Here is a 21,254-nt window from a genome sequence, read left to right as displayed (position 1 = left end):
GGGATAGCCCACATTTATTTGACCAAGCTTTGGGAAGGGATTTAAGGGATCTGAAATTAACTGGATAGCAGCTTAATCCAGTATGCGGATGATATCCTTATTTGTAGCCCCACCTGGGAGGCCTCTTTGACTGATGCTGCAGAAGCCCTTAATTTCTTGGGTAGTCGAGGCTATACAGTCTCTTTGGATAAAGTCCAGATAGCACGCCAGTCTGTAAAATATCTGGGCCATAAACTAACTCCTACCTCTCGCTCCTTAACCTCTGAGAGGAAAAGGATAATCTTGTCTATACCTTTTCCAGCCACTAAAAAACAACTTCAAACTTTTCTAGGTATGGCAGGGTTTTGTAGGCTCTGGATCCCAAATTTTGGCCTTATTGCTAAGCCTCTTTTACTTTCACTCAGGGCCCTGAATCACTCCCTCTAGAGTAGGGTCCCGATCAGACTAAAGTTTTTGAGACTCTGAAAGCTAAATTGACCACCACACCAGCATTAGCCCTACCTGATCTAGGAAAACTTTTTACTCTGTATGTAGATGAAAGGAGAGGACAGGCTCTGGGAGTCATAACTCAGTCCTTAGGACCTGACCCCAGGCCAGTTGCCTATTTTTCAAAACAATTAGACTCATGCAGGATGACCTGCATGCCTCCGGGCAGTAGCTGCTACAGCCATTCTAATTGAGGAAGCCTCTAAACTTACATTTGATCAGCCCCTGGAAATTCTAACTTCCCATAGAGTCCAGAGCATCCTGGACTAGTGGCAGGCTCACCAAATATCAAGCCTTGCTCTTAGATACCCCTGACCTAACCCTTCAGGTGTGCTGCACACTTAACCCAGCAAACCTCCTCCCAGACAGTGCCCACTCAGATGTCCTGGTTCATGATTGTGAAGAGATCTTGGACTGTGTTTATGCCAGTCTGTTGATTCGATAGATTCTCTTCTCCCAAACCCTGAAGAAGTATGGTACACAGATGGTTCAAGCTTTATTGAACAAGGGGTCAGGAAAAGTGGATATTCAGTGGTCAGGCTCTACCAAACCATAGAGGTCAAACCCCTGCTCCCTGGGACCTCTGCCCAGAAGGTGGGATTAATAGTACTCCCCAGAGCCCTAGAGCTAGAGGAAAATAAATGAGTAAACATTTTCAGTGACTCAAAATATGCTTTCCATGTTCTACATGCCCATGGAGCAATTTGGAAAGAAAGGAGATATCTAACAGCAAAAATATTCCCTTATTAAACATGCACAGGAGATTTTACATCTTCTCCAAGCTGTTCAAAAGCCCTCTGAGGTAGCTGGTATCTTTTGCAAAGGCCACCAGAAAGGGGAAACTGATCAGGCTGTGGGAAATGGCCTGGCAGACACAGCAGCAAAGAATGCTGCCTGCCAGTTGACTAACTGGCATCTTTACTCCCACAGCTCCCTGATTCCTTTATATCTTCTTACAGCCCTTGTGAACAGACCCTTGCTAAGGAAAGGGGATACTCTTTCCTCCTCTGAGTGGTTTCAAACACCCTCAGGACAACTTCTTATTCCAGAGGAAAGTCAGTGGAAGCTTCTTTTTGGCTTACAACAGGCCACACACCTAGGGAAGAATGCCCTCCAGTCTCTAATAGAGTCCATTTTTACTGGCAGTAAGCTAGGAGAAACCATCAGACAAGTCTGTTGGGCCTGCCCAACCTGTGCTCAGGTCAATTCCGAAGGGACAGTCAAACCTCCTCCCCTATTGGAACCTGTTCAGAGGAGGGGTACCTACCCAGGTGAAGACTGGCAGATAGACTTTACACATATATCCCCATGTAGGGGTTTCAAATTTCTTTTGGTTTTTGTTGACACCTTTACTAATTGGGTAGAAGCTTGCCCTTGCAGAACTGAAAAGGCTCAGGAGGTATCAAAGTTCCTATTAAAGGAAATCATACCCCATTTTGGCTTGCCTGGCTCCTTACGGAGTGACAGTGGCCCAGCTTTTCTTTCACAGATAACCCAGGTAGTGGCAAAGACACTTAAAATCAGTTACCACCTCCACTCAGCCTGGAATCCAAAATCCTCTGGTAAAGTAGAAAAAATGAACCATACCCTTAAGTGGGTCCTTACTAAGCTATGCATAGAAACCCAAGAAGATTGGGTTAAGAATCTCCCCATTGGGCTGCTCTGAGTCCAAATCACACCTCAGGAAAATATCAATCTTAGTCCCTTTGAAATCATGTATGGGAGACCCTTCCTAACCTCTGACATCCTGGTGGACCCAGAATAGCATTTAATTACCCAGTCTGCAACTCACTTAGGAGCTGTCAGGAATGCTCTGACTGAATATGCCAATAAGTATCTCCCAAAACCTCTTGGCAATGAAAAGGGGTGTCCTGCTGCAGTACAACCTGGAGATTGGGTCTACTTAAAGTTGTGGAAAACCCAAAAGGGAGAACAGTTAGATGTCAAATGGAAGGGACTCTACCAAGTCATACTCACCACTGCAACTGCAGTAAAACTTGAAGGTCTCCCCAGATGGACTCATAATTTTAGGATTAAAACAGCACCACCTCTGGCTTCTCCCCCAGAGACTCCAGAATATACCCGTGAGCCACTGGAGGACCTCGAGCTAATATTTAGAAAGGCCCCAACCCCCTCCAGCAGAAAGAATAAGAAGAGGTAAAATTATAATTGCCCTTTTCCTTTTGGTCTTGACATAGTCATCTTTAATTGCTACCAGGGAGATTGTCCTTTATCTAATTTTTTTAGGTGCCTGTTTGGTCTTTGTTTGCTTGAACTCTTTGCCAGGTTTGTCTCCTCCAGGGTTCAAGCCATCAACCTCTGGATGACCAGTAAGGCTATGCAAATCTCTGACTGAATCTAAGTTCTTCAGCACACTGGACCTGGCATCATCCACATTCTGGAGTCTGACCCCCTTGAATGGAATCCAGAGAGGCAGGGACAGCTCTACACCCCTTGCCAGCAGGAAGCACTTTCAGAAGCTGAGACCTTTGCCCTTACCACAAAGGAATTTGGGTCCTATTTGTTTGGGTGGGGAATGATGAGATATGGGCTCTGGGAGCCCCCTTGACCTCTCCTTGAGTCCTTGAGGTTCAGGCTCTGGGAACCTCCCTTGGACTCTGATTAAATCCTCTCATTTGATGAAGCATTTGCGTGAGGCAATAAGCCTTACATTGTGCCTGAGCCCAAGCCTCTGTTACTAGACTTCCCACCCTTGAGCCTATCAAAGTATCAATCCACCCTTGAACTGGCCTAGCCCACCATTATTTGTGGTCTCCTGGAGGCCTCCAACAACTTCCAGCCCTTAATCACTCATTGACCTCATTAACTCCTCCTGAAGACCCTCCCCAAACTCCTCCCCTAGACCACCCCTAGATTCCTCCCACAACCTTCTGTATATAAGACCCCATCCTGTCTTTTTTTTTTGTAAGAGCACCATAGAATAGTGAGAGTGCCATAGAATGATCTAGCACACATTAGAGTTGTGTCTAATGCAAGCGAACTTTAAATAAATTTTAAGCAATCAGGGTTAAGTAACTTGCTCAAGGTGACACGGCCAGGTGTTTCTGGGTGGGTGCTAAGTGTCTGAGACCAGATTCGATCCCCCAGGTCATCCCGACACTGGAGCCGGTGCTCTTACTGGCTGTGCTACCTGGCCGCCCCAGATGATCAAATTTTCAGAGTGAACATTTCCACCTCAGAATTTGACAAACTCTACAAATCAGGGTTTGATTTATTTTGCTGATTATCTAGACTTAAGAAAGCAATGGGAAAATGTTAATAATGCAGATTCAACTTAAAAGTGTGTATATCTTGCATAACTTTTGTCATCTCTCCCTTCCCCAATGAGCCTGCTTTTAAACATTTACTAGCGCATCCCTGATAAGAAGGCACAAATGGGTGGTAACCTTTGTAATCTGCAACCGTTGAAGGGAGTGGCCCCCATTGGTGAGAAGATGACAGTTTTTCTAGTCATCCATTTTTCTCATAAAAATGGACAACTGTTTGTATTTCTTTGTCTGGGGAAGTTTAAACACCATCCTGTTTAAAGATTTATTGGAAAGACAATCCCACTCCCATCCACTCCCTTCATCCACCCTTGTTAACATGTAACCACCCTGCCTTCCACACCCCAAGAGCTAATGCAGCTCCCTTTCAGGGGCAGTGGGAGCCAGTATTCTTGTCTGCTGAGAACAGGTTTGCTAACTCTGCCTTAAATACCAGGATCTTCTTAAGGAGGAAGCAGAATCTTCCAGCCTGGCTCAAGGCCATGTTGTCAGCCTTCTCCTGCTTCCCTGAAGCTGAGCTACCTGGGGCCACAAACTGTGGCTCTCTGACCTCTGGCGTAGTCTGGAGAATTGAAACTAATTCTAGAATTTCATCTTGTTGGGCATGTCCCATCTTTGTATTCCATTAAGATCTTTTTGGATCCTGATGCTCTTCTCCACCTTGCTAGCAATTGCTCTCAGGCTCGTGGCAGCATCTGTAGATGCCCTAAACACGACAGCAGCAGTTTTTCCTTCATCCAGGTCACTGATTCTTCCTCCTCCTCCTCTCCCCCCACCCTCAACCTTCTCCCCTCACTCTCACTTTTGGTGACCTGGTCTGAATCATTAGGTAGGGGCAGATGATTGGCTTCTGGTCCCGGCTCTCCAACTGCCCGCTGGACATCACCTAAGGATGTCTCCCTGGCCCCTTGGGCCCTAGATGGCAGAAGCTTGACCTGGCTCATGGCTCCCTGAGCCTGCTCCTCCTTTTACCTACCCTGTTTCTGCTCCTGGGCAAGTCTTTTCCCCAGTCCCTCAGGCTTCAAACCCAGATGATGTAGTCTTTAACTCCTTCCATTCCCAGCTGGTCTAGCAAGCCTCTCCACTCAGGGCTGCCTGCAATGCTCTAGTTCAAGACTGGCTCTGTGTTATCAAAGAACCTCCCCCTGGAGTGTCCAGTAAATGATGCCCTGCCTCATCCTTCAGCTCCAGCACCTCCCTTCTGTTTTTACCCAAGAACAAAAGTCCTAACTGAGGAGTCCAAACTACTCAGATGGACAGCCAGCCTGAATGGGGGAGAAGAGCTGCGATGATGGCCTGCTCTCCCAGCATGAGGTCTCTCCTCTCTCTAGTTTATCCCACAAGTACCTGCTGAAATGATCGTCCCAGTCCTTGGGTCTGGCCATTCTTCTTCTCTTCCCATCTCCTCCTCCCTGTGCCTCCCTTCTGAATGGATTCCTCGCTCTTCTCCCCAACGTCCCTCATGCTCTGACTCCCTCAGAACTTTGTTGACTGGTGGTTCATCCTCCTTGGAGAGGGCCTCTGCCCGAGCTCTCTTAGCTTTTCCTCTGCACCCTCTCTCAGCTCTCTCTCTCTGCAGGTGGCTCTCCCATCTGTCTGTCTGTCTAAACCCCAGCCCTCTCCAGGATGCACCCAAGTCAGGCCCAAGGCCCTCTTCTCGAACTCCCAACCTGCCCGTTTCTGTTTGCCATCTTGTGGTCCTCCCTGACTCTTCCCTCTCACTCAGCCCCAGGATCTAAACCATTGTCAAGTCTTGTTCTTGCTGGTGACTTGCTGTCCCTGCTCTCCTCTCACCATCTCTGTTCTGATCCTCATGAGCTCGTGTCTGAACATTGGTCCCCCTGATTCCAACCTATCCACTACGTAGCTTCCAAAATCATCTTCCTAAGGCCCAGATCCCTCTGTCACTCTTCTGCTCAAAAGTCTTCCACGGCTCCCCTATGACATTACTATAGCATGGAAGGCACTCCATAATCTGGCTCCCCCTCCCTTCCCACCCTTATTTTGTATTAATCTCCTCCCTCAGCTCTGTGTTCGGGGGAAGCCAGGCTATAGTAACAGAACATAGCAAGCTCAAGGTTCCATCCCCCAGCACGATGCATTCACAGGAGTGGTGTCTCTCTTGGGCAGGCACACTCCCCTCATCTCTGCTTTTCAGAACCTGTGGCTTCCTTCAAAGCATGGCTCAGCACAAGTGCCTCCCCTACTCCTTCCAGCTATGACTGTTCTCTCCCTACTCCATTCTCCTGGAGGGCTAACTCCTAGCAAGGCTCCCCATTCCAACAAATCCAGGGGTCCCTGATTGTCTCTAATTAAAGTTCTGGCTGGGTAGGAGCTATTTCCTGTGCTTTTCAGTCTCCCTAATACCTACGATGGTATAGTTTTTGAATCAATCTTTGTTCATTTATTTAACTGAAAACCACTTCCCTGCCCAAAAGCCTTCAATAGTTCTTCATCGCCTGCAGGATGAGGGCCTGACTCTCTACTCTGGTCCTCATTACTCACCTTCAGGAAATATATGCTCCAGTCAAACTGGTTTGTTCCCCACGTGTGACCCTCATCTTGCCCCCTCCCACCACTCTTCATTTGGGGCAAGCCATGCACATAGATTATTTAATTTGATGTTTGTGTAGCCCTTGACAGTAGGTGCTATTCTTAGCCTCATTTTTCAGATAAGGAAACTGAGGCTCAGACCAGGTTATATGACTTATCCAGGGCCCCACAGCTGGCATCTGAAACCATCTACAAGGCCAGGTCTTCCTAACTCCAAAGCCTGCTTTCTCTTGTCAACAAATAGATAGTGGTATACAGCCACAGAATTTATTCCTTATTCCCTTAAGGCTAGGGGTGCCCTCTAAAGTCCTGACTCCAGAACAAAAGGATGAGAAAGCTTAAGTACATTTTAGGACCATCCCAATTAGGGTTGGTTGAGACACAAATTTGTGATCCCCACAATGGTTTAACATTGTATGAGGAAGGAATTTCTTAATTGGATAAATGATAAATACAGAAAAACAAGAGGTGACAAAGTGTCAATTGAAATTATGATCCAGAATATCTGTGTTTTCTTTACCATTATGCCCAGAAAATCTTAAGATAAGAAAAAGTCCCATCAGGCAAGTTAATGCCACTAGTTGAGGGTCTTGTCCTTAATGGCCATAAAGTAGGTCTCTTCAGGTTGACATAGGGAGTGGGGTTCTCTGAGAGTGAGACAAAGCTGGGTCTGCTGGGAATTTATGATCTCTGGATGCCTGTGTTAAATCCTACTCCCAGCCTTATCTGGTCTTTGGAATGGCTGAGATAGAGAGCCTTTTTTTGTGTAAAATGAGGCACAGCAGTCTATTTGATTAATTCAAACTTTGGACAAAATATGATATTAAATGATTATTATAGTACAAAATATAGAATAATAATGACAAAGTAATTCTCTTTTGGAGGGGAAGTACTAACAGTTAGGGGTATGTATGGAGGGGAGGGAATTTGTCTGCCATTGAGTCTGCAACTGCCATTATTAAGGACAATCCTTTGAGTTGAAGTTTGGGTCTCTTGAAAATACTGATTAAAATGAATATACAGAGTGTCCCAAAAGATTCAGTGCAATTTGTGCCCGTTAAAACTCAAAAGGAAAAAAAAAACACCCTAAGACTTCTGGGACACCTTGCATTTTACCTAAGAGGGAGAGTAAATTATATTAGTGACTTTGGCCAACAAGCTAGCTCAGATGAGCTATGGATTTTATAGCACACAATAAAGCCCTGAGAAAAAGGAACAAAGGAAAAGTTAGTTCTGATGGAGGAAGGAAGGAAACATAGCTTTATTAAGGACCTACAACGTACCGGCCTTGTAGCTTTACAAATATTACCCTGGAAGGTATCTGCTGTTATTACTCCCATTTTGCAGTTGAGAAAACTGAGGCAGACAGAAGCTAGGTGACTTGCCCAGGGACACACAGCTAATAAGTGTCTGAGGTCATATTTGAACTCAGTTCCTCCTGACTCCAGACCCAACCTCTATCCACTGCACCAGCTGGCAGCCACAGGAGGAAATGCCACAATAATTTCAGCAATGGCGCAGAGAGCAGAACAGAGGGGAGGAGAGGGGAAGGGGGGAGGACTGTGAAATGTGAGAGTCTAATGGGTGCCTTAAGAGGATGGAAAAATGAGAAGTAGGTAGCTCAGACGAATATTCCCTAACACATCTTGAAGATACCAAAAACATATCTTTCATTCTCAGGAACTGCATATATTTTTGGGGAAAAAAATCTCTATAAAACAAAGGTCCTATTTTCAGCAATGTAATGCTATTTTAAGAGGGAAAAAATCTTGCTGCTTTTATCTTGAGGACTCAAGATTATCTTAATTGACAAGGAGGGTGCTTCAGAAGGAAGAGGAGACCAACCAAGATGGTGAGGGTATAGGTGACTGTGCCAGATGAGGGAGGGGCAAGATGGCACATTTTTAGTATTGGAAAGAGACAGCTTTGCTCTATATTGTCCCAAAAGTCAGAACTGAGAGCCATGCGGAAGATTTAGGATTCATATGTGGCAAAACTTGTAAGGGAAAACATCAGAGGGATCAAACAGTGGAGGGGGCAGGTTCCCTTCTCTCTGGAAGATTCCAAATAAAGACCCTCTTGCAGGGAATGGCATGATGGGGAACTGGGTGAGGTAGAGGGTGGCTCGAATGGCTTCCTGTGAGATGCCAAGAAACTAAAAAGGAAAGCAAAGGAAGGGCACTTGGAACTCTTCCATCCCCAAAACTACCTTATGGAGCTCACTGGTTTGTTCAATTCCTTTTTCTAAGATATGGCTATTTAAGGATTCTTTTTCTCTTAATCTAGGCAATTTATCTTTTTGTAAATGTTCATTCATTTCACTTAGACTGTCAGATTTATTGGCATATAATTGGGCAAAATAACTCCAAAGAACTGCTTTGATTTCAAGTTCATTGCTAGTGCATTCACCCTTTTCATTTTCTACAGCAGTAATTTGGTTTTCTTCTTTTAATCAAATTAACCAATGGTTTATCTATTTTATTGGTTTTTTTCATAAAACCAGCTCCTGGTTTTATTTATTATTTCAATTTTTTTAAACTTTCAAGTTTATTAATCTCTCCTTTGAACCCTAAAAACTATCACGCAAAGGAATGAGTTCGTATTTTTTTGGAGCTTCATCTCCTTCAAAACATCATTAAGAAGGCAGGCTGCTAGAACTTCCAATTGTTTCCATTAGGGGCAGTTCTGGGACACAGAGTTGATTTATGGCTTTCCTGAAGATTGCCCTGCAACAAAGGGTTTCCCTACAGCTTTTACAAGTCTTTGAGACAAAAAGGCTGTCACTCCCCCCAGAGGCAGCTTAGCAACCACATTCACACAGCAGTGAAACCACAACAAATCAATAAACTGGAAAGGCATGTTTATTGGGGAAATAGCAACTAAGGCTTTAGTTGTCAAGGACCATCGAATTTTCCTGATGCTTGAGGAAAAAGAAGATAAAGGAAAATTCCTTCCTGCTCCCAGGGCACCCTTAGCTTGGGCTCTGGAACAGCAGCCAGAGCACTTTTGCACCGTAACAGAAACCAGAAAAGGATCCAGTCCTTTCCATAGACTACTCATCCCTTCCATTCTATCACAAATACAATAACACCGATTGGCATTTGTATAATCTTTAAGGTTTACAAAACACTTTAGCTTGTCTCATTTGATCCTTCCCACAACCTTGGAAGGTTGGGGATCTTTTTAGGAAGCTAAGTCAGAGAGAGTAAGTGACTTGGTCACAATCCCCAAGCAAGGATCTGAACTCAGATCTTCCTGACTCCAAGTCCTTATATCCAAAGAATAAGAATATTTCACAAGTGGAATAGTCACTAAGTTTCAAATTCAGCAAGTTTTTGGAATCTATTAGAAGGCTGAGGCTATTATTACCTCCCAGTAGTCATTTTAGATTATTGTTTTCTTGTTCAATCATTTCAGTTGTGTCTGACTCTTTGTGGCTCCATTTGGGGTGTTCTTGGCAAAGATGCTGGAGTAGTTTGCCATTTCCTTCCCCAGCTCATTTTTCAGATGAGGTACTGAGGCTGAAGGAAAGTGACTTGCCCAGGGTCACACAGCTGGTAAGTATTTGAGGTTATATTTGAACTCAGGTCCTCCTGACTCCAGGCCTGGTGCTCTACCCACTGTGCCACCTAATTGCCCCTTAGATTATTATTGTTTAACACAATTAATTTTTTTAGAGATTGTAACAGTAGATAAGAAAGCTGAACATAGCTTCCCATACATTTCCTTTTCAGAGAAAGGATAGGTACAATCCTAAGTAATAAAACTCTACACTGCAGGGACAGGAAATTCTCAGGGATGACATTCTGCACACAAAGAGAAACAATTCAGACTGCAAGTCAATCAGTCCCTCAGCAAACATTTACTGAGCACCTACTGTAAATGAATGCCTAAAGGACAAAAGCCTGTTAAGCACCCACAATGTGCTGGGCACTATGCGAGGTGCTTGAGAAAGGGAAGAAGTCTGAAGAAAACAGGGGATGCGGAAGGAACTCACCTTCCAACTTGGGTTCTTTAATTCTTACAAAATTCTTGAAATGTCTAGAAAAAGAATTACTGTCACCAAGATGAAGTCAGCCAGACTAACCTCATTTCCTTTTTTAAAAATAGCCTTAGTCAAGTGGTGCTAGGGGAAAGGGGACTGGATTTGGTGGTGGGTGACCTGGATTCAAATCCTGGTTCTGCCACTTAGAACTTGTGTGATCTTGGGCATGTCACTTACTATTTCTAGGCTTGTTTCCATGTCCCCTATAGCTCTAAACCCATGAGCCTATGGCGGTTTCCTGCTAGAGATGCCATAGACATTACCTTCCCTGGTTTTAATAAAGTGTTTGACACTGAGTAAATGATGAAGAAGCACATGTTAGAGGAGTGAGGAAGAGGCAGGTGTGGGTTTGACCACAGCACAGGGGGTAGATATGGAGTTGGGTAGATGGCTGGACCCAGAGGAGTCACTCAGTCTTTGGAGACCTCTGAAGGTCCGTAGGGGAGTGCCTAGGAGATCTTCTTCAGGCTTGTGCTAGTTAACGTTTGTTTATCATTTGTATATCATGTATACTATTTAGAAAAAGATGCAAACAGGGGTCTATAAAACTGAAGAATAGCTAATGTACCAGATGACAGTCAGGACTCTATTCCAGGATGTTTAAAGCCTGGACAGGCTAGAACACTGGGCCAACCTGAACAAAACAAAACTAAAAAGTGATAAATGAGAAGTCATATTTGGTTCAAACGATTAAGTTGACAAGTACAAGATGGGGAGTCGTGGGCTAGACAGCAATTTGTCTGAAAAAGGCAGAGGTTTCAATGCTACTAGCTGGCATCAGTGGTCTGTGAGCTCAGCATGAGCTAACAGCATGATATGGTGGGCAAGAAGGCAGCTCAGCAGAGGGAGCACTGGGCCTGGAGTCAACAAGAGATGAGATGACACTTCCTGGCTGTGTGATCCTGGGCAAGTCATGGAGGTCACATTGGAACTTGGGTCTTCCTGACTCCAGGTCTGGCACTGTTCACTCCACTGCCACCTTGTTAGCTTGAAATGAAACGACAGCTTTTCCTGCCCTTGACAGACTGCTTCTGGGATGTCATGTTCACTTCCAGGTCCACATCTTAGCAAAGACGCTAAGGAGCTGGAGAGGCCCGAGGCGAGCAGCCAGGATGGTGACAAGCCTAGTCTTTCTTTGCAGGAGGGGGCCTGGAGGAGACCACTCAGAGGAGACACTGTACCTGTCTCCCTGCCTCATTGTTAGGCCCCCAGGGGCTGTGAATGGAGGTTTCTAATCAGGTGTAGACTTGAGAAAAGCAACATTCAGAAGAATGAGAACTCTGTCCAAGCCGAATGCACCAGGTGGTGGGGGTGGTTGCTGTCTGTCCTTCATTCTGGAAGGCCTCACTCTCTCCTCTGGAGCCATCTGGTGGTGGGTCTTCTCCTCCAGGGCTTGAAGTCAAGGTGGGCTGAGCCCCTGCTGAGATGATAGAGAGGCCTTTCCTCTTCTAGTGCTCGGGATCAGGAGGGCTCTGATGCCTGACAAAGCACTGATGAATCTGTAACAATGACTACACCCTGGGAAGCAGACCTCAAGCTGAGGGCAGGCCCTCTGAGAGCCAAACGATTGGAAAAAACACTTGCAGCGCTATGAGAAAAGCCTCCCCATTCCCCAGAGACTTCCCTGCTACTTACTTTATCAAGGGGTAGCACTCTTTTTCCCTCCAGTGGTGCCGTGTATCCACATCCTCCCATGTGCCCTCCAACAAAGATCTCCCCAATGTGCTGGAGGCCTTCCCCCCCCCGGGAAACTGTCAGGGACACAGTGCAAATGATCCCAATGTATGGAAGAAACCAATGTGGCTTCACAGGAAGAATGCACTGCTGAGCTCAAATGGAAAAAAAGCCATCTGTAGTAAGTCGACAAGCATTTATTAAGCACCAATGTGTCCCAGGCACTCTGCTGGGGATACAAAGGACAATCCTTTCCCCTAAGGAGTTCGATCTAGTGGGGGAAACATTTCTGGTCTAATTATAGCCAAGGTGGGGGGGGAGGGGTCTGGGGCATCTGGCCCTCTGCGTTGGACTGCGGACTACATTAGCATTTCTATTTGGGAGGGGGGGTCTGGGGCATCTGTCCCTCTGCCTTGGCCTGCGGACTACAGTGGCATTTCCATTTGGGAGGGGTCAAGAATTGCTTCCTTCCTTTCCAAAGCCTGGGGGGTGGGGAAAGGCTGGTGAGGAGGAAGAGGGAGAGGTGGAATGAGAACCTTTCAGACCCATCCATTCCTTCCTGCCACTTTCTAAGCAGGTGTGGCCCCCCCAGCAGGCTTTGACTGACTCAGCTACTAGCCAGGGCTGCAGACAGACTTCACAGCCTCAGAAGAATCTGCTTGCTGGTGTGGCTGATGCTCCTAGGGGACTGGGACACAGCAACAAGGCTTCTTCCCCAGGATGCCTGAGGACAGGGATGGAAGCAACACCCTCTTCTGTGCTGAGGCAACCTTCCATTGTTGCTTCCCACTGGACTCTGGGCCTGGGGAGACTGCTGGCAGCCGGTTAGCTGGTGCTGGGGAGATGACCTCGCTCAAAGAGCCGCCAGAGGCCAGAGGCTGCTATCATCCCCATGCGCAGAGATGCAGAACTGGAGGATGTGACATTCAGGTCAAGGAGGAGATGGGCACGCCATGAAGAGGGACCAAGAGGCTTGCACGCATTTTCTGTTGCCAGGCCAGCCACTGTCCACCACACCAGGCTGTGGCTCCAAGAGAGGGGTCAGTCACACACAATCCTAGAAACATCTTCACCAACTTATGGCCATCAAAATCCTGCCCCATTTTGTTTGCTTAAATGAAACGGCAACAAGGTACATCCCGAGGTTAAACAAAGACTGTGGGTCTTTAGTTTTTGGGTGGTTCACCCTGGATTAACCTTAGTTTGTGTGGCACTGGAGGGCAGCGGTGACCAGCTGGAGGGAGGCTGATTTCAGCTCAACACGAGGGCTTTCTCACCATCAGAGCACCCTGAGAAGGCCTCAGGAGGTACTGAGCTCCCACCATAGGGAAGACTGAAACAGATGGCCCATGATCCCTCATGAGGAAGCGAATGAACAGTCTTAGGCAGCAGTGAGGGGCAAGGTAGGCTTCTTCTAATTCCACAACTAATCTGGTCGGAGCAAAGCTAAGCAAGCGTCAGAAATGATATCCTAACACATCCCCCATTTTGACCAGGACAGTTGGGGGTGATGTTTCATAATGGCAGGAGTCTAAGACAGGTGGGGTCCCTTCAGCTGGAGGAGGCTTGGGTATCTTATCTACATAATGGGCATGTTGGGAAGCTTCTGACTGATGTGACTTACAAGCCATGATGATCTAAAGAAAAGTGAGTGGTTTTTATCTATTTGTGTCCAGAATAAAAGCTCCAGTGATTCACGTGTGCCAGACTTGGGGGCTGGGCAGATTAACTTCTGACTCTGTGATGAGATCAGTAAAAAGGACAGTATGGAAGAAATGAGTGCCTAGTCTTGGTCCACTTTTGCTATTAAGACGAGAATGCGCTTACAAAGTGCATTAGATTCAATCTGAGCAGAGCTGGGGGAAAACTCTTCTGGGATTAAAGAATCTCCTTTCCTCCCCTTCCCTCCCACCCCCCCAATTCCTCATTCATAAGAGGAGGGAGCAGTGACCACTATTACCTGAGTAACACAGCAGACACAATGTGGGGGTGATGGGCAAAGGGCAAAGACCCAGAGAGAGAAGCTTTTGTCGAGTCAAGTTTGAATGTCTGCAAGGGCACCAGTAACAGCGGAATGGATTAAAGCAGAATTCAATAAATATTCTGGTCCAACTGCTGATAAAATAAAATAAATTCCATAAAATGGATTTAAAAAGATTATTTGTGACACAAGAGTGAAGCTAGTTTCCTGGCCATTCGATGTTCCGCAGGATGTCTGTGGACAAGCCCAGCTGTTCTACGATGCTGCTGGTTTGCTCCACAATCCAGGAGAAGTTGGGCTTTGCAGGACAAGCCCCGCTCTGTGTTTTATGGCCTGGATAATGGGGACCACTGCTCAGGCTAGCCTCCTGGAGGCAGTTTGTGTTCAAGTGGGCATCAGGCCTCCCGAGTCTTTCCTCTTCTAGCTTTTCGGGGGCTGGAGCCGCAGGACAAAGGTCCATATCCTGGATGGAATCCAACAAATCTGCCACATGGGGCTGGGAAGGGACGGCGGTCAGGCGCTGGAGTACAGATGCTTCACACTGGCCCACTGCGTCCAGAAGATCGTTTAGGGGAGTGATCCAAGGTGAGCTGCTGTCCTGAAGGCCACACCAGGAGAGCAGAGCGCTGGACAAGCATGAAAGTGAGAGTTAGGGCGCCCTCAGAGACTCTACGGGCTTTTAAGGAAGCTACGCTACCTCCAAGTTAATGCTGCGTACCAACCACATGCAGCCTGTGTTTTAGGGGCAACCAAAGGCTTTTTTTTTTAAATCTGTGCAACCTACTTTAGGTTTCATGGTCCTTTGATTTCCAGCATTTAATAACAGATTTTACCTTCCCTTCTGACATGGCACCTCATTAGGAGCAGGCACCTGTGTGCCCGGCATTGTGCTGAGCACGTCACAAAGAGGCTCTCAGTTCGTCTTCACACAACCCTGGGAGGGAGGGGTCATTATTACCCCATTTTACAGATGAGGAAACTGAGGCAAGCAGAGGGGAACTGAGCTTCATCCCAGAGCTAGGAAGTGCCTTCGGGCACATCTGAACTCGGGTCTTCCCAACCCCTCGTCCCAGTGCTCTCTCCACTTCACCCTGAGCTAACGAGCCCACAAAGGTGCCAATACAAAACTCGACCACGTTCCTATCCTCGCCCCAGCAGGAACTGAATTATCTGTGGGGCTGAATTCCTGTCACACAAGAAGACCATGAACACACTTCGTTTTTAGACAGTTCTTCCACAACGGTTTCTCGTAACTTCCAGGCTGAAATAGTCAGGCATGAAGCTATTCACAAATTATGACTCCCAAAAGGAAACGGGTTTTTAGGAGTTACCTTAGAGTTCCTCTGAGCTGCCCATAGCTGATAATGCCTTCGGCACCCTCCTTATAACCTTGATTGAAGCCCTGCTGAAGGACAGCTGCTTTCCCAGCATCGACACCATCTCTATAACCTTCCTAGAGGCAAGACAACCAGAAAGAAATTACCGATTTAAGGAACAGCTGCTGGGGGAAGGGAGCTCCAGATCCAATCTAGAAGACAGTGACAAGTCTGGGCCCCTGTGGAGGCCCTCCCCTCTTAGTCACTTGAATCACCGAGGAAAGTCCTGGGTCCTTCTGAGTATCTCTGTATATGTCCCTTCCCAAAGGCGGCCTGGATACGAGCAGTCTATGTTCAGGACAGGGACCTGGTCAAGCACTGAAGTTAATCCATAGTCAAGTTAATCCATAGTCAAAGGGGCCTGTTTCCCCAGGCTCCAGGGGGATACACTATTTTACCTTTCTTCAAGGGTTGGGGCCAGATCATGTCTGGACTCTTGTATTCAGTTCTGGGAACCACATTTTAGGAAGAACAGAGAAAGGCTGAGGTGAGTTCAGAGGAGTGTGAGTGACATCCAGTGAGGGGGTCAGAGAGGACTGAGTCATAGCCTTGGAATGACCTCAGCACTCAGCTAGTTAAAACCCTGACCTGAACAGGAATTCAAGAAGTGGTCATTTAGCATCCACTGAAAAGGCCTTCCCCCTTACCCCACTACCAAACCAGTGATGGGGAACTCAGTACCTTCCAAGGCAGTTTTTCCCCTTTGGAGAGCATTAATTGTTGGGATGTGGAGTAGAAACAGGCACCTCAGACCCTTCCATCCAATGGAACGTGTGCCCTCAGGACCTCAGCAGGGCAAGGAGAAACCTCACAAAGAGCCACACAAGCATTTGGTGATAACCTGTATGTCCCCTTTACTGTCCTTCCTTCTCCACACTAAACTATTTTCAATCTTCAGGCCCCCTCCCCCTAACCTGCTGGAGGCCAGAATCTGGGGATTTTTCAGGCACCAACCCTGAGAATGTCTGAAGCTGACAGCCAGAGAATAGACCCATAGTGAACTCCTCACCCCGGGGCTATGAAGGCACCTGCCCAAGCTGAGAGGAAGCCAAGAGACCACTGCTCCTGCAGGCAGCCCCAGAAGAAGAAGAAAGAGGGGGGAGGGAAAGGGAGCAGGACTACAGAGTCAAGCCTCCTGGGCCTTCCCTCGACTCTGGGCAGAAAACAGGATGAGGCAGTGTCCAAGGGCAAGAGAAGACGGCTGGTCAAACCAGGAATTATGGTCCTGGCCATGCTCTGCCTGGCTGGGCTCCTAGCCTGTCCCTCCCTCATCTCCTGCCCAAAATGGGAAGCAATCCCTTAGTTCCGTCCAGCGGCTAAGAAGCTCCTTGAGGCCAGGGATGCTTCAGCTTCTGTAAGATGGCGATACAAGTACCTACTGCACGGGCCTGATGTGAGGATCCAATAAGAGGGCATGTGTGACATGGTCTCCCAGCCTCCCGGCTCTATGTGACTGGCAGCCATTGGCAAGCCCTCTGCTAGGAAGGCCCAAGTGGTAAGCACTCTGGCACTGGAGGGTGGGCCAGGCCATGCATTTCCTGCCATTTTACCAGTTAGAAGGTTAGCTATGTCATTGCCAAGGGTGGCCTTGCCATCACACAGAATCAGGGATTTAGAGGTGGGCGGCCCCTGTGAAGGCCTGGTCCCGCCCATCCCTGTCACTGTACAAATGGGGTCACTGAGGCCTGGGGATTCTGAAGTCAGGGCTTTTCCTACTTTGAGCAATGTTCATGTATCTCAGGTACAGTCTGTCCTTAACATTCTCAGGGTTAACGTTCCTAGAAAACAGCATGAAAATAAAAATGTGATTCTACGGGAAATAGGGGCCAGACTCCCACAAAGGCCAAAACCTGCCATCCTTTGTTGGAGAGGGCTGGAAATCCACGCTTCTGCCTGGAGGGGCTGATGGGGCTCTATCTTCCTCCCTCGGGGCTCCAGGCTGATGTTTCCTGAAGCATGGGCCTGGGGCCAGTGTCCCCCCAGCTCACAGAGGGCCTCTCATCTCCTTCTCTGCTGCCAGAGCTGTGAATGTGCAGTGTGTGTTGCTGCCTCAAGAGAGTGAAGTTACTAATAAACTCATGCCAACACTTCAAGTCAGAAAGTTAAACCCCCCAAAGTCAAGGAGTCACTTTGTTGCTTCCAGGCTATGGCCCCCCATCAGACTGAGCTCCCGGCACCCTTCTGGTCTTTGCCTTTCTCTGTAGCCCCAGTGCTTGGCAACAAGAGCCACTTAATAGATGCTTGTGGAACTGACTCTTGACAAATTTTCTGAGCCTGTCACTGACAGTGTCCCCTGGGATCCGGCTGCTGGCTCCTTCAGGTCCCTGGCGCTGACCTGGGACGTGAATTCATGGAAAGCAGCTCGTGATTCTTATCATCACCTCAGTTATCTTTCAATTTTTTATTCTAACCTTCAAGGTTCAAGGATCATTTCCAGAAGCAAAGCCATAGCTGCACAAATCTGTCTTCTGTTAGCACCATCCCATCACCTCTGAGTCTGATTTCCACCTGATGCCCAACATAGCTTAGGACAAAGTCCTCTGGAGCCACCCACCCCCAGCCAGAGCACATGCTGCCGTTAGTGCTCCTGACATATCATCCATACAGGAGGCCTTCATTTGCAGTTACTGGTCCCAGCTTCCCTCCTCTCTGACCCTGGCTGATCTGTTCTATGAACATGGACAGGAAACGAGATCACACATTTTTACTCATTTTGGTTTCCTACGTATTTTATACATTTAAAAATACGATTCTGCGAAGGCGCCATCATCTTTATCTTTACCACAACACCAAAGGGGTCCGTGACACAAAAAGGGTAGAGAATGTGGCCTTTTAAAAAAATTTAACTTGCATTAACACAGATAAATGAGAATAAAAGAAAATACAAAAAGTGACCCACCTAGTTAAAACTAGAAACAAAGCCTGCCTTTTAACTTAACAAGGTGGCAACAAAGTAACTCTAAGTATCCGGGGAGAGTCTGGAGCTTTGCTGCTGACGCGTTTCCTACCGGCCTCCTGCTTCAGACCTCTCCGACTCCAGGCAGTTTCTGGGATCGCATTCGGGTGTTCCAAGTGGCGTTTCTCGGTCCACACCCACCCATGATCGAGCCCATCATTTCCCCCCAGCTGGCAAAGGAGGGTCAGACTCAGCCTGGGGACCACGGGGTAAGGAGCCTCTTATTGGTAAATAAATGCCTTTTCAAGCACACGCCTCTGGGAGCCTTGCACCACATTCTTGGGACCGGTCTGGAACCCTGGGGGGAGGGAGGGGAGGAGGCGGGGAACCTGCCTCTTTAAAGACGAGGCTGGGGAGCCAGGCCGAGGGGGAGGGGCTGACCGCCACGTGCAGGCAGCCCCGGACCCAAGCTCCACTCCCGGCACTAGTTATTGGCTGTACGCCCAAATACGTCACTTCCGCTCCCAGCCCTCCGTTACACGCACCCCCTCCGCTGCCCTCGCCTCTCTGAACTAGAGGGCTTCCGGGACGGGCCTCACCCGCACGCGCAGCTCCAAGCGGTTCCTCCACTCCCGCTGCGCCGGCAGCGTCTCGTCGGCCTCATCGTCGAATACGTCCGCGTCGGCGACCCCGTCCTGCCCGGGTCTCGCGCATGCCGCCCTCAGCCACGACATCACGACCCTGCCGCCGCCGGACCCCGCCCCCGGAAGTACCCGACCGGCTTCCGGGGTTCGTGGGGCGAGTCCCAGAGCCCCACCCTTTCGCTCTTTAGGCACTGCAGAGAATTTCGCTAGCGGTGGGCGACTGCGCGGCCATCTTTGGAGAGGGCAGGCGCTGCCAAATGTTCTTATGCTCATGCCCCGGAAGGAGCCGAAATAGAAACGTCTGTACTGCGACGGCCATCTTTGGAGCGGCCGGGCATTGCTCCACTCCGCTCTGTGCACGGAACATGCTTACCCCGTGGCCGCCATCTTTGTGAAGGGCAAACTCTGCTCTGTCCCGCCCCTCTCCTCACTGCTTCCGGAAAGAAGTGGCTGGTGGCTGTGGCTAACAGAAGGTCTTTCCTCTGTGGTCGCCATCTTTGTAAAGGGCAAGCGTCCCTCCGTACTTCCCTACCATTTTCACCGTTTTGCGCATATGCGGAAGGGATCTTGGTGACGGGGTGAACGAGTTTTTGCTTCGCGGTCGCCATCTTTGTGAAGGGCAGACGCTGCTCCACCTACCCCTTCCAGAAAGCTCTTTTGCGCATGCCCGGGAGGGAGCCGCGAGCGCCACACCAACTCTATGACGTCAGCCATCCCTTCTAGCTCACTTTTGCTGGGGCTGCTGCTAGAAAGAAGGAAACTTGCTCACAGACTTGGAGGGACTGGCATGGGGTCATACACGTAGGGAGCCCTAGAGGCAGATTTGGAACCCAGATTCTCTGGCCTCCAGAGAGGTTCCTCGGTGGGCAGCTCCGATCCTAACCTTAACTCTGCGAGAATGATTAAGCCTGTCATTTAACGTGTCCGGCCTCCTGCGAGGGCATGGGGGGGAACGGGCAGAAGCGGAGCAGCGCCTGCCCTCGGGAGCGGGCGGGCTGTGGGTTCTCAGGGAAGTCCCGAGGCGTTGGCGAGGGGCGGTCCGGAGGCTCTTCCTGGAGGGGTGTCCCGGCGGGGCTTGGCTCTTCCCCTTTTCAGGGTCCTTCCCAGGCTCCACTGCCCCTGATCCAGCCCCACTGGATACATTGTCTCCAGCGTCCCCGCCCGCGCGGCCTCCCGCTGGCTCTGTTTTACCGGCTTTGGCCGCGCAGCGTCTGAGCTCTGTGAGGCAGAGACCCCCTCGTGGCTCCCCCTTAATGTGTTCCCCGTCGTGCTGACATCTTCTAGGCTCTCCCGCTGAATGGAGTCAATGACCGCCAAAGTCAGGTGTCCCTTCAGCTTGGGCTCAGTGAATGCCCCCAGTGGGATTGAGAGGACCCACAAGCAGGAGCCCATAAACCGGACGCACTTGGGGGTGGCTCTTCGATTCGGGGTTTATCGGGCGGGGTGTCGGGGGTTCTGCCTTGGTTCCCTTTGTAGCCCCCACAAGCCTGGCACTCCACAACACACGATCTTATTGGAGCCGCCAAATAAAGCTTTGAGTAGAACAAGGATCTGATACATGTTGGAGGTGGAGATCTCGAAACTTAAAGGAGAACACGTTGTTGAGGCAGCTGGGGGGCCCCCAGAGCTCAGCGTTCCACGACAGGACCTGCCCCAGAGCAACGAGACTGGAGTTCAGATGTGAACCTAGACATTAGCTGTGTGACATTGGGCAAGCCATTTCGCCTGTTTGCCTCAGTTTTCTACAATATAAAATGGGGAGAATCATAGCACCTACCTCACCATGTTTTGAGGATCAAGTGAGAGATCTATTTGAAAGTGTTCAGTCCAGTGACAGGCATGTAGTAGGCTCTTCATACATGCTTATTTCCTCACTAATACAAATGATTTCCCCAGGGTGACACAGCTTGCCTCAGGCACTGCCAGTCTCTCTGAATTCCCAGGCCAGTACTCTCTTCCCATTATGCAGATGCCCCATAAATGTGTCTTAGTGTGGACCAGAGGACCTAGCTAAGGCTGAAAGGGCCTTTGTAGGGCAGCTAGTTGGACCCCCCTTCCTTTTGTAACAGAGCTAAGATCCAGAGAGTTTGAATGATTTACTCCATTACATGGGGAGTACAGGGTGAAGGCATGATTTGAACCTGAGTCCTCCAACTCCAAGGCCAGAATGTTTCTTACTGCACTATGTAACAGCACTTTGTACAGCTTGTCCAACATGACTGTTATTACCTTCTGGTGATTTAGGAAGAAACAATGCTGCCAGGACAAAGTCAGAAAGCTTCTCTTTGAATGAAGAAATTTTTGTCAAGAAA

At 48.5% G+C, this 21,254-nt stretch overlaps 1 protein-coding gene across 1 annotated transcript; it reads right to left on the bottom strand.

Moving 5' to 3' along the window:
* Positions 1–9,169: 9,169 nt before the first annotated feature.
* YAE1 (YAE1 maturation factor of ABCE1) lies at positions 9,170–19,460 on the bottom strand. The gene is made up of 3 exons (XM_069084389.1): positions 18,898–19,460; positions 15,358–15,479; positions 9,170–14,652 (listed from the first exon to the last, which is right to left on the bottom strand). The coding sequence occupies exons 1-3, from the start codon at positions 19,213–19,215 to the stop codon at positions 14,226–14,228; spliced, it is 867 nt and encodes a 288-aa protein (XP_068940490.1). The 5' UTR covers positions 19,216–19,460; the 3' UTR covers positions 9,170–14,225.
* Positions 19,461–21,254: the final 1,794 nt, after the last annotated feature.

The sequence above is a fragment of the Petaurus breviceps genome, unplaced genomic scaffold (assembly GCF_028583685.1).
Source record: "Petaurus breviceps papuanus isolate PSGF00001 unplaced genomic scaffold, PetGlider_PUasm1.0 174, whole genome shotgun sequence".
In the NCBI taxonomy this organism is placed as follows: domain Eukaryota; kingdom Metazoa; phylum Chordata; class Mammalia; order Diprotodontia; family Petauridae; genus Petaurus; species Petaurus breviceps.
This window is presented reverse-complemented; position numbering and strand designations above follow the sequence as displayed.

Bases quoted from the DNA above. Each gene is read 5' to 3' on its own strand.
- YAE1 (XM_069084389.1), bottom strand. From the start codon at position 19,215: ATGAGCATAAGAACATTTGGCAGCGCCTGCCCTCTCCAAAGATGGCCG. The intron at 15,480-18,897 runs GTGAGGCCCGTC...TCTTGCCTCTAG, and splicing joins GCTTGGAGCTGCGCGTGCGG to GAAGGTTATAGAGATGGTGT. The intron at 14,653-15,357 runs GTAACTCCTAAA...ATGCTTGTCCAG, and splicing joins CAGCTCAGAGGAACTCTAAG to CGCTCTGCTCTCCTGGTGTG.